Consider the following 12,950-nt stretch of genomic DNA (forward strand, 5'->3'; position numbering starts at 1 on the left):
TGATCAAACTGCAGTCAGGCAGCAGCGCTCCGAATTGATTCTAATGGACTGTCTCACATGCTAAACACCTATGTGCAGCACCCCTCCATCTCCGTGGGCTCCTATTGATGTCTGCCTTGCAGTGAAAGCGCTTTTTGTTGCCGCTGTTCGATACACCCCAGCACATCAACACAGCAGCTGGGAGCAGGAGGGGGGGATCCCTTCGCTTTCTCCCCTCCTTTCACTCCGAACCCTAGGCATCAGCAGCAACGAGCGTAGCCCGGCAAGTTTCTGCACGTGAATGGATTTTCCTGGCTCATCTCCAAAGACCTTGCGGTATTTCACAAAGCTGAAGAGAGGTGAACGAGCATCACCCCCTCCCCGGGGTCGTGCAGCCCCGCAGGGACGCTCCTCCCGCTCCTCCACCCGCGGTGCAGCGGCCGCCTCCCGAGCTTGCTCGCGGGGCCGTTAGCGCCAGACCCAGCGGAGAGCCGGGGGGCCCCTCCGCGCCTCCCTCTCGCAGCCCCTCTCCACCAGTAGCAGCGCTGCTGTCTTCCCACAGGAGGACTTGGGAGGACGTTGGAGTCTGCAGCGCCCCCGCCCCCTCGCTTTTTCTTTCTTTCCTTGCTTTGGGATCTTGCTGCTGGATCCGGAGAGGTTTTGAGAAGACAAGAGCTAGGGACTGAGAGCAGCCTTCCGCTGCGGCGCGCGAACACAGCCAGGGCCACAACCCCCAGCGTCTCCACCCGCTCCTCGCCACCCAGGCGGGAATGTGAGGAAGGAAAGCCCCCAGCGCCGCCGCCGCCCGCCCTCGAAGGCGTCCCAGAGAGCGTCCTGGGGGCCCGCGGCTGGAGCCCCCGTCTCCGCAGCACCGCGGGACTGGAGCGGCGAGGCGCACCGGGTGCCGCTTCTCGGCTCCCACTCTTCAGAAAGAGCGCGGTGGGTATCAGCGCCTTCCCCGCACTCGGCACAACTCCGGGACCGGCGGCGCGCGGCTGGACCGAGTCCCGCTTCCCGCCAGCTCACCCAGAGTCGGGGGCAGCCCCTGCCAGCCCGCCTGCACCCCTTGTCTCTCTAGCTTGCTCGAACATGCCGCTCCTCCAAGCCTAGGTAGTGAGCCCCGCGGCTCCAGGTCTCTGCAGCGCCCTCGGCCCCATGGACAGCGCACCCGTCACCACTCCCTAAGTGCTGGCGCCGCCGCCGCCGTCCAAGCTGCGCACTGGGGTCCCTCGGCTTGCCCCTCTCTGGGGTGTCCGAGAGGCCGGGGAGGGTGCACCATGAAGTCCGTGCTGTTCACCCGCTTCTTTATCCTCCTGCCCTGGATCCTAATTGTCATCATCATGCTCGACGTGGACACGCGCAGGCCCGCGCCCCCGCTCACCCCGCGCCCCTACTTCTCTCCCTACGCGGTGGGCCGCGGGGGTGCCAGACTCCCGCTCCGCAGGGGCGGCCCGGCTCACGGGACCCAAAAGCGCAACCAATCTCGGCCGCAGCCACAGCCGGAGCCGCAGCTGCCCACCATCTATGCCATCACGCCCACCTACAGCCGCCCGGTGCAGAAAGCGGAGCTGACCCGCCTGGCCAACACGTTCCGCCAGGTGGCGCAGCTGCACTGGATCCTGGTAGAGGACGCGGCGGCGCGCAGCGAGCTGGTGAGCCGCTTCCTGGCGCGGGCCGGGCTGCCCAGCACTCACCTGCACGTGCCCACGCCGCGGCGCTACAAGCGGCCCGGGCTGCCGCGCGCCACTGAGCAGCGCAACGCGGGCCTCGCCTGGCTGCGCCAGAGGCACCAGCACCAGCGCGCGCAGCCCGGCGTGCTCTTCTTCGCTGACGACGACAACACCTATAGTCTGGAGCTCTTCCAGGAGGTAAAGGCCAGCCCGCCCCGCTGGGTGGGCGAGAGCGGGAGGGGGCCCCCCTGGGCCGGCCGGGCTGCAGTCACACGCCCCTTGCACTTCGGGTGCACTTTTGAGTTCTCAGTTCTCCATGCGCGCGTTCGGGGCACCGAGTGGAGCAGCTCCTTGCTGGCACTCCCTAGCCTCCGCTCGCTGGCCGTGGGGGTGGAGGGGGTGTGTGTGAGAGGATCACTGTGGCTCAAGGGGCGGGAGTCTGCTCTGGGGCTTTTCTGTGTGGCGATTGTGTCAAGAGAATAGCACAGGTGTGAGGCGCGGGAATGATTTCCAGGGGCCAGGCTCCTGCCGACCTGAGGGTGGAGCCTAGACCTGCAGGCGCTGGCTGCGAGAGATCAGGGAGGGACCTGCACCGTAGCGGGTGGCGGCGGAGGGGGGGTGGGGGCAGGTAGGCTAGGTGTTACTCGAGGCCTTTCAGTGCCTACAGGTGTGATTCTCAGTCTAGGACCGTATAGGGAGAAAGGTGGAGATAGCCTAGAGAGAAATTTCACTATGCGGCCCACTGGCACGGAAATGGTTGTTAGAAGAAGCACTGACTTCTGTGGAGGTCCTTCCTCTCTTTCCCACACCTCACAAAAGTCTTTTCTGACCCTCAAGATTACATTTTTTTTTTTTTGCAAGAAAACCCTTTCCGGAAAATAAACTGTTCTGCCCTGTGGTTATGTCTTTTTTGCAGCCCAAGGTAATCATCTGGGCTGCCTGGTCCCTTTTCACAACCTTTCTCTAAGGCCTCTTTTTGGCGAGTTAGCCAGGACACATTTGGCGGGGCCTTTTGCGTCGTCCTGGTGCAGCCAGGTCCTGAGTGCAGCCGGGCTCCCTGCTGTTGAGATGGCCCGTGAGTTCCCTCGGATCGCCACGCGGGCACACACACCCCCAGCAGGCACAGGGTTAGAACAGGTGTTCTTCCTTGAGGCTGGTATCTTGCGGTGTGTGTGTGTGTAGCCTGCAAATGAGACTGGCATGAGTTTTGTCAGTTTTCTTCTCTCTACGCAATTACAGCCAAAGAAAATCTTCTTGACTGATTTGACGCCCTGTGAGACTGTTGCCTTCCTCCATCTGAAATTTCTTGATGTTCTGCTTCAGAGAGACTCCCCCTCAATTCCTCTTCTCCCAAGTACACTGGACATTGGGAAAATACTGTGTGTGAGTTGGACACTGAACTCCTAAAATAATCTGTGTGTCTGGTCATCAGATACCCTAACTGCTCCCCACACTTTCATCCTCATCTCTGGGTTGCTTTCTTAACCCCAGGACAGAGCTATTCTGTACTCTTCCAGTTTAATTTTTCTGTGTGGCTTTAAAAAAAAAATTTTCTTAAAGGTAATTGCCACCTTCATTTCTATTCATCCTCTCTTTCATGAATAAAAGGCACAGTAATTGTTCTTCATCTTTTCTTTTCCATCCTTTCACTGTAGAGGGCTTTCTTTCCACGTTTCTCCAGATGAATAAATAAGCTTGGCATTGTGTAGTATTACTCAACCCAAGATTAGAGATACCATCTGACGTTTTTAACTGGGCTTTTAATCCTGCTTCAGTGCTCCCCGCTCCAAAAAAAAAAAAAAAAAAAAAAAAAAAAAAAAAAAAAAAAAAAAGTGGCTTGCATCTGAAGCAAAGACTGTACATTTCAATGCACCGTAATTTTTAAACCGCAAGGTCTTTTTTTTTTTCTTCTACAACTTGTTGCCTCGTCTGTGAAAATATGTGGTCTCGTTGAAGTAAAATAGTGCACATTACTGTTAATGAACACTGTAGGAGGCTAGATTGTGAAGGAGAAATGCTTTAGTTTATTCGGAGCTTCTGGCCTCTTGGTGTGAGGTGTTAGAAGAGTTGGCACATGCAGGCAGTGAAATGATTCAGGACACAGCCTTCCTTTGATGCTTCCCAAGCTGAAAGGAGGGTTTGTTGGTGGGGGATATTAAGCATCAGGAGAAAATTCCAGTAGGTTTTTCATTAGTCCATATGGGGGAAAATATAAAATGAGGAGAGGGTAAGGAGAAAAAATAGTATTGTCAGAGAGGACATTATAAAGGAAAAATGCAAAACTTTCAAGACATTAAACTTTTGTACAATTGGAAGTAATGCAATAATCAAAATAAAATAAGAGCATATGCAACATTTTTTAATGGTGAGGTGCCACATATACAAAATATACAACAGGTTTATTGTTTTTGTTGTCATTTTAAGCATAATAGGCATGACATACTTAGAATTTAAGTTTTCTATCTCCTGGAGGTCACTCCCAGACAGTAATTTTATGACTAGTACCTTTCTCTACCACTCCTCCACCAGCATTGTTTTTGGACAGATTAGGCCTCTGTTTGACATATATGTATGCTGATACATTCAGTTTTCTTTATTATAACATTTTCCATGCATGGCAAACATTATTGAATTCCATCATTAGGCTAGTGAAATTTATGAATTCTTAGTCTTGTGCATTTTCCAGAATTTGGAAATCCTTAGGTTTATTTGTGAGACAGCCTACCATACACCCATTCTCAGATTAATGATTCCATGTAAATTACAGTTTAGACATTGTTCTCTGGAGAAAAGGTAGGACCAGATAAAACATTGAAAATCTGCAGCTCCTTGGGGGAAAGCAAAGATGCTGATTAGGAATGCTATAGGGCTGAGGCATATATCTCAGCCCTTTATATTGTGCGTGCACACCAATTAGTTTTAAGTAATTCACAGTACTTAAGGAAAGAATACCCCAAGTCAGGTTTCATCTTTTATTCATGGTGCTTCTAATTTCCATGGTTGATGTTAAAGTGGATAAGATAAAAGGAGGAAAATGAACCAGGTACAAATTAGCTCCGTAAGTATTGGCTGCAAATGAAGGAAAGCAAAGGATGAAAGGTCTCCAAATTAAATTAAAGACGCAACAGGCAATCTGTGTTCAATTATTCCTCCCTGGTAACTGGAATGGTGCTTTGTCGTCTCATACAGCTAACTAATTTTCAGCCTTTCCTTTCAACTGAGCTGCACTGCCAGGAAAAAATATTTGCATTGAATACTCTTATGTTAACAGCCAAATCCATTTGCAAATGAAGTTTAGTGTGAATCTTAGCCACAGAAATGGGGCTGTTCATTGGAGAAGGAGGTGGTAGGGGTTTTTCAGGTTTCAAATATCTCAACAGCTACTCCTCTTCTTCCTGTGGCATTGATGGGGTTTTGCACTGTGGATCACAGGTAATCCTGCCTCCCTGTGCATCCTATCCATCTATCTCTCTGGAAAAGCTTATTTGCAAAGGATTTAAGCTGCTTTAATAAAAGCCACAACTACAGATAAATGTGACTTTATTTTTAGTCATGTTTTCAATAACACTATTGATCAGATTTCTGTTTCTCACCAGAAAACCTTCAAAGCTTTCTTAAATTTAGAACAGATGCTTTTCAGGTGAAGTTGGTTTCACCTCTGGAAATCAATTGAATTGAAGTGTTAAAAAAAAAAAAGCACTTTCCAAGCAAGAAAAAAAACTTTAGAAATTTTGAATTTAATGAAATAAGACTGGAAGACAGGCTGGCTCTCAGACACTTAAGGGGTTGTCAAAGGAGTCAGTGACTGAGATTGCATCTAGAAGATGTTCCTGGAAAGCAATGAACTAAAGAAGCCCCTTGCTTGAATCTTTTGATGGGTGCTATTAAGCTATTTGTGTCCTAGGCAGATAAAGGAGTTTTGAGGTTTAGTTCTGTATTGCTTTTTTTCAGAAGTATTTGTGTGCTTTCCCTCTTTACCTGCTGCTTATTAGAGTCATAATCTGAAGGATATATGAGTTTACAATGTTTGGCCCTTTTCCCCCTAAATAGTACTTCTATATATGTTTCCAGAAAGGAAACGTGAGATTTACCTTTTACCCTTGGTACATTTACTTTATTTAGGGAAATTCTTTTTAAAGTGAAGGAACCTAGAAGATTTTCTTGGGTGGAACATTAAAAGACCATTCTACCTGAAATGTGTCCCTTGTGTTTTATTTCTCTCCCTCTGAAAGCTATTAAGAGTCATGCCATAGGTCTGATAAAATGTGAGAATTTTATAGAAATGTATATATGAAACTACAGCCAATTTTCTTAGGCTATAAATGTTAGGTTTTCTTTACTCTCCCTGGGTGTATACAGTATTTGAATTACAGTTCATTTTTGATAAGAGTTTTCTTTGGAGACCAGCAGTTTTCTTTTGGATGTTGATATTTTAATGGACCAGAAATAACAATTTGGGCCTAAAGATGTTCTCCCTTCTGCCTCTTCCTATTGTCTTTTTCCATCATTCTTCCTCTCTCAACCTACTCTTCACTGATGATTCTGTCTCATGAATAGACGTGAAAACATGTTCGGATTATTGCTTGGTGCAATGAATGTTGTGTCTTTTAAACATTTAGGCTGTTGCTGCTTCTTGGAAACCATTGTGGGTGGCTCCCTTTTTTCTGTCTACTCCGCTTGCCTCTAAATTACAAGCTGGTAAATTTTCTCTTGTGTGAACAGTAATGGAATAGTAATTGCTTTTAAGGCATGCTGCAAAAGCAAAATAGAAAAACCAAAGTCAATGGTCTTATTTATTAACTATTTCAGGTGGTATTCAAGTAGTGGTAGGTTTTTTGTTGTCATCATTGTTTTTTGCACAGAATTCAGTATTTTACAGATATGTCTATTTAAATGTTTTGGACTCTGGAATATTCAGCCTGTGTAAGTTAACACATGTATATTTGATTCACAGTGCTTGTGAAGCATGAAATTTAAGTCTTGCATGGAGCTCAAATTCTCCCACCAAAACACAAATAAAATTGTTATACCAGTACATAGATAGATGCGTAGGTAGGTTTAGAATAGATCTCCAAAGCACAGAAATAAAACTAAGATAATTTGTTGTTCATGCCTGGTAATTTTTGCATACAATTTTAAATAAATGTTAATACCCTATATCATGGATATAAGCAAAATATAGTTGACATAAATTGAGCGTTTACTATAGGCAAAGAAGTACCCTTAGGGTTTTACATGTATTATTTAATCCACATAACACCCTGAGGTAGGTAATAGTACTGTCTCTGTGTGTTTGTTTTAATACTAATGCTAATATTTAGTTATGGACTCAGTCCCTTAGTGAGTACAGAGGACTTAAACAAATGCAACCTGATGGTAATATAGTTGTTTACCTCTGATCTATATAATCAGTATCCCCATTTTTAACAGAAGCACTAGGAAGTAACTTGAAAATGTCATGTAGCTGTTATGTGGCAGAGACAGGATTTTGAACCCAGGTGCCCTGGTTCTAGCGCCTGCATTGTTAACTGTCCTGAAACTCATGTCATTTAACACATACAGTCACATGAAAATATGTCATTATTATAATAAGTAAAGCACCTGATTAACAGGAGCCTTGTGACATTATTACTGTCTTCTGCCATTCTTGAATTCAGGTCTTTCTTCTTGGTTATGTCAACTCTTAGCTTTCTCTTTTGACCTTTTGTTACTTTTTTCCTTTTTGTTGTTAATGTATTAAATTGAAAAATAAAAATTATACGTTAATATATTTGTTGTGTAGACTATAATGTTTTGATATAGGGATACATTGTGGAATTACTAAAGCTAATTAATATATTCATTTCCTTACAATTTTATCATTTTTTGTGTGTGTGGTGAAAACATTTAAAAACTACTCAGCAATTTGCAGGTGTACAATACATTGTTAATAACTATAGTCACCAATTTGTGATGCAGTTGATCTTCTAAATGTATTCTTCCTAACTGAAATTTTGTATCCTTTGACCAAACATTTCCCCAATTCCTGCCCCCACCTTTTTTCCCCTGATAATATTTAGTCGTGTGAAAATTTTATCTCATCTCTCACTATCTCTAATTTATAGACCATTTGATGTTTAGATTATTTTTACAAGCTAGATAAAAACTGCCAAGTTAGTAAACTGTAGTCTTTTATTTTTTAAACTATGTATTCTTGTGAATAAGAATTGATAACTTCTGTAGATATTAAAATTAAGTTTTTCCTCATTTGCTATGTATACATCAACAACTCTGTCTCCTAGGCGTGTATCATGTCAGGGCAGGCAGAACTGAATGGAAGAATAATTTTCAGGGTAGAATGGGAGAAAACACAGAATTATGTGAAGCAGACTCAGGGGTTTATTACTGAAACAGAGGAGAGGAGCTGGGGGCCTGAGCCAATTTGCGCTGAAGCTAATGTGGCTGAGATGGTTCCTTCTAGGAACAGAGATGTGCTTGGAGGAGCCTTGGTTCTCCTCACCAATGGACCCCTTATGTTGGCTGCTGCAGGCAGCACTACCAGGTTCATTTGACTGCTCACTTGTTGGTAGAAGGTTTGTTAATTTTCTTGTCCGATTTCTTCTGAGATTAGGAATTTCCTTGGATTAAAAACAAAATAAATCATTGGTTGAGTCTTTTTGCAGGTTAAAAAAAAACAAGAAAACTTGGAGGTGGCTTTGCTGAGGAGGACAGCCATGTTCTCTGCCAGAAGACAGATTGGGTCTTTTTTGTAAAACAACTAAAAACGCAGTAGTTTGTTTACTTTTTAAAATCTGTCTCCTCCACCTGTGGAAAGAACTTTAAACACTATTTATGTTACATGCTGAATCTAAGACTGTTGTTCCTTCAGCTTGAACTGCAGATATTCCTAAATCGTACCTGCATCTCTAGTGAAAGCTGAGTGTGCTAAATGCTGACCATTCTCCATTAACTGAGATTTCAGTTATCTAAGAGAATTGTATCTTAGCAGTACTACTGTATTACTCTGTAAGATTCCTTCTACCTCCCTGAGCTCAAACTTCATCCTATTCAGAAGATGTTTTAATATAACGAGTCAGTAGGCCTTCTCTACCACTTAACAAATATTAATTGAGCACCTACTGTGTACAAGGCACTGTGCTTAATTAAGTCAGGGGGAGTATTTCAGCTCCCTGAAACAGAGAGCATCTCAGCCCTTACAGATTGATTTTCTGGACTAAATATGCATGGTACCTTCAGTGCCTGTTGAGAGAAATGCACATGTGTGGGAGTGTAAAGCAGAGGTCCCTAATGGAGTTGTTGATTGTAGGAGTAGTTGTGGAGGAAGTGACATTTGAGCTGAGAAGTAAAGAACAACAGGGCCTAGTGGGTGATGGGACAGGGATGAAAGAGCCCTCCAGAGAGAGGAAGCCATATCTGTGAACCTGAATACTCAGAGACCTGAAGGATGTTCTCGATGGCAAGAGGCTGGGTGATGAGAAGATGAGGTGGAGAAATAGGCAGCCACTTTTCCATCTTCTGCATGTCAAAGTGTGGTTCTCATCTTTGAAAGAATCTCAGTCCTGTATGGAAGTAGTCGGTTCTCATCTTTGAGAGAAGCTGTCCTGTAAAGAACTCTTCAGGTTCTCTGTATTTGGAAGTGGCATCTAAATCATGCCCATTGGAATCTTCTTCCTGGATACTATCGTGCCTTTACGTAAACTTGCGAATTTAAAAGTATATATAGCAGTGTCAGGAGCATGCTTTCCTTTTTATTTTTTTGCATCTGGTTTTCAGAATGCCCATTAGGCAAATTTTTGGCCTTTAACTTTTTCAATAGACCTTGGATAAGGTGGGTGGTAAATTGATAGGAAAACTATAGATAACTATTTGTCCATCTAGTTGTACCAAAGAAGTGGTAATATAGACTTTTGTGGATCCTTTAGAGCACCTGATATCACATTAAATAATATGATACCTGAATATGTATTTCAGTTGTTTCTCCCACTAGAATACCAGGGTAGGAATTTTCTTTTGTTTACTGTTGTATCTGTAGTGTCCAGAGCAGTGCCTCGCATGGAGTGAATGCTCATTAAATATTTTTTGAATGAATGAATTATAAGACACTTGAAAGCTGAAGGAATTTATTATAAACAGAGTTTAATCCCTGAAAGGAGTCCTGCACAGAGATTGTCAATCAAATCATAGTTTTGAAGTCTGTGTTGTATGTCTAAGATTGTATTGAGCCCTTTAAATAGAAACTGGAAGATAAATGTGGTCCCTACTCTGATTCTAAGAGCTTTTATACTAAAAGGGAAGAGAATGTCATGAGTATTTATGTATATAGCAAGGCCTTACCATCAACAGCCATTAAAAGAGGGAGGTTTGTCAAGGTGGTTGTGAGTCAGTTGAGTATTTGGCCTCTTCACATGTGTGAGAGGCTGGAGGCTGGTGGGGAGCTCACATAGGCATAACAGCCCATGTTCAAATCCAGCTTCACTACTTAGTGTTTGCATTACATTGGCAAGGGTTGACTGCCTCGAGTGATTGTTTTAAGTGCTCTAGGCAAGTAATAAATATTAGTTCTTTTCGCCTTGTTCTCTCCACTATGGGTGACTGCCCTAATTGAGGGTATACCAGATAACTGCACTGTCTTGGTTTGTTAAATGCCTCTAAATGCTCTTCTCCTGACATCTGGACTATGTTTCTAGAGGCTTGGAGGGAGGAGGAGGTAAAGGTACTTGACTTTCCCAAATTAGTCTGTACCCAAATGGAACTGCATAAATTGGGTACCTTAATTACACCATTGGGTATTACTAGAGTGATTAGAGGGACAAGAGTTAAATAGGGCTTGTCTACAAAGAGTCCTGGGAGGAAGTGAGATGTGAGAGAACTAAAAGCATCTAAAGGATATTTTAGATGGAGAGGAGGTGAAGGGTGTTCTCCTGTGGGTTCTGACTTCTGATGCTGACTCCTAGCTGTGAAAGCTAGGAAGTTGGCTTACATGTAGCTCAGAGCAGGATGCTAACCTGGCTCACTGCAACTTCCACCTCCCAGGTTCAAGCGATTCCCCTGCTTCAGCCTCCTGGGTAGCTGGGATTACAGGTGCAAGCCATCATGCCTGACTAATTTTTGTATTTTTAGTAAAGGTGGGGTTTCAACATGTTGGCCAGGTTGGTCTCAAACTCCTGACCTCAGGTGATCCACCCACCTCGGTCTCCCAAAGTGCTGGGATTACAGGTGTGAGCCACCGTGCCTGGCCCTAGGTGTGGTTTTTAATTACTATGTAATCCCAGGGCCCAGTGTGGACCTAGGGCGTAGTTACTACATGATACAGTGATTATTGTTGGCATAAATGAATGAATCAAAGAGATAGTATGTTACAAAGGAGAGGGCATGAAATTGATTTTTTTTTTAAGCACATGATTAGAAGCAGTAGTTTAAGGTCATTTCCTGGGTTGGGAAGGTTAGAAGTATTCTTCTGTCCAGCACCTATTGGAGGAGGTGGAAAGGATCCCAGATGCCAGCCTTCTCTGTGTCCATCCTTCTCCCAGCCTTGCCTGGGAACACTGAGCCCCTCGCTGGGCTTCAAGTGACTGATGCTTTTTTGGGAAGCCCCATAAACTTGTTTCTCTTTTTGCAAACATTGCTTAAGTTTTCATTAATAAAAACATTCTAAAGCTTATTTAGTGCCAGAATGAGGAAAATGGAGAGAGAGAGGGTGTGTGTGTGTGTGTGTGTGTGGTTTTACCTACCTGTGTGTTTGCCTTCTCCTTACCTGTGAATGCAGTGGCTGCTTTCCTTGTTCCTTCTCCACAGACCCTGTACCTTCCATTTCAGTTTCTGGCAAGAATTGTGGCCAGACCCAGGGATCTGATGCAGTGGTCCCCAACATTTTCTGGTCACATAATTTCTAAAAGAATTTGGAACATTAACCCTCTGGGATATTTTTAAATTGACATGTACATTTTAAAAATCATTTTAAACTGTTGCAAAGCTTGTGATTTCCAGTGTATTATAAATGTTGACATTTGTAATGAAACTTAAATATATCCAGTAGATTCTATAAATATTGTTAACAGTTTGATACCTACCACCATTCATTTAATAAACATACTTTTCAATGACATTTGGACAGAGAGATATATATATATACATATATATATTTTTAAGTGAGACAGGGTCTCTCTGTGTTGCCCAGACTGGAGTATAGTGGTGCGATCACAGCTTACTGCAGCCTCCACCTCCCTGGGTCAAGCAATTCTCCTGCCTCAGCCTCCTGAGTAGCTGGGACTAGAGGCACATGCCACTATGCCTGGCTAATTTTTAATTTTTGGTTTTTGTTTTTTTTTTTTTTTTGGTGGAGACAGGGTCCTCCTATGTTTCCCTGGCTGTTCTCAAGCTCCAGGCTGCAAGCAGTCCTTCCGCCTCATCTTCCCAAAGTACTGGTATTACTGGTGTGAGCCACCACACCTGGCCACATTCGGATGTTTTATATTGCTCTTTTTTTTTTCTATCTTCATTCCTTCTCAGAATTTTATCTTAGCATAATATTTTGAGGTTCAAGGTCGTCTCCCATCACACATATCTACAATCACAAAAAGAATATAGATAGACTTTAAAGTTTTAAAATCCTGTGGCTATCAGCCTCTGTCTTAGAAAAGCTTTAGGATTGACTTACCATTACAATTAGTATTGGTAAGCAATTAATCAAAACAACAATAAATGTTACAGGGTTGGGTAATTAACTATTAAACATAAAAGCTACATTTATTAGAAAGCGATTTCTTAGTGACATGGATGGAGCATTTTGTTGTTGATTATATATTCTGTATTGACAAATATTACAGATTGCTAGAGATAGAATTTAGTATAAATTTCATTCCTATTAGGTCAACTTTTTTTTACATAAAGAAGTAATTAAGGGAAGCATTTTCTTACAGCAGTGTTTCTCAGTTTTTTGAACTCTCAAGCTTTAAGCCAAAAATTAAATGGTGATCTGACAGCAAAAACTATTTTAATGATTTATTAATGATATTAGGTCCCCTCCAGTTTTGTTGAATGCAAATAATTAGAAACCTCTGGTTGCCCCAAAGGATTTATTACCCATTCGTTAGAGACATTGGCTATCTTAATAAAGATAGCAATATTTCTGATTACCTTTGTTTGGTGCCCTGGAGGTTTTATTAGGTGGGACAGTGCATTTAATAACAATACAGGATGGGTGAGCAGTCAGGCCCTTTGTGAAGTGGGAGAAGGGTGATGTGAAGTGGGGTGGGGCGGGGGCGGGGGGCGGAGCAAGAGAGAAGGTTGGAGAACCTGCCC

The 12,950-nt window shown here is 43.6% G+C and overlaps 1 protein-coding gene across 1 annotated transcript in view; it reads left to right on the forward strand.

The window, feature by feature from the left end:
• Window positions 1-642: 642 nt before the first annotated feature.
• B3GAT2 (beta-1,3-glucuronyltransferase 2) overlaps window positions 643-12,950 on the forward strand; it is a 98,513-nt gene continuing 86,205 nt past the window's right edge. The window contains exon 1 of the mRNA XM_003271096.3: window positions 643-1,847. Coding sequence (XP_003271144.1) covers window positions 1,257-1,847 — 591 coding nt within the window. The 5' untranslated portion in view covers window positions 643-1,256. The remainder of the gene's footprint in view (window positions 1,848-12,950) is intronic.

The sequence above is a fragment of the Nomascus leucogenys genome, chromosome 3 (genome assembly GCF_006542625.1).
Source record: "Nomascus leucogenys isolate Asia chromosome 3, Asia_NLE_v1, whole genome shotgun sequence".
Classification (NCBI taxonomy): Eukaryota; Metazoa; Chordata; class Mammalia; order Primates; family Hylobatidae; genus Nomascus; species Nomascus leucogenys.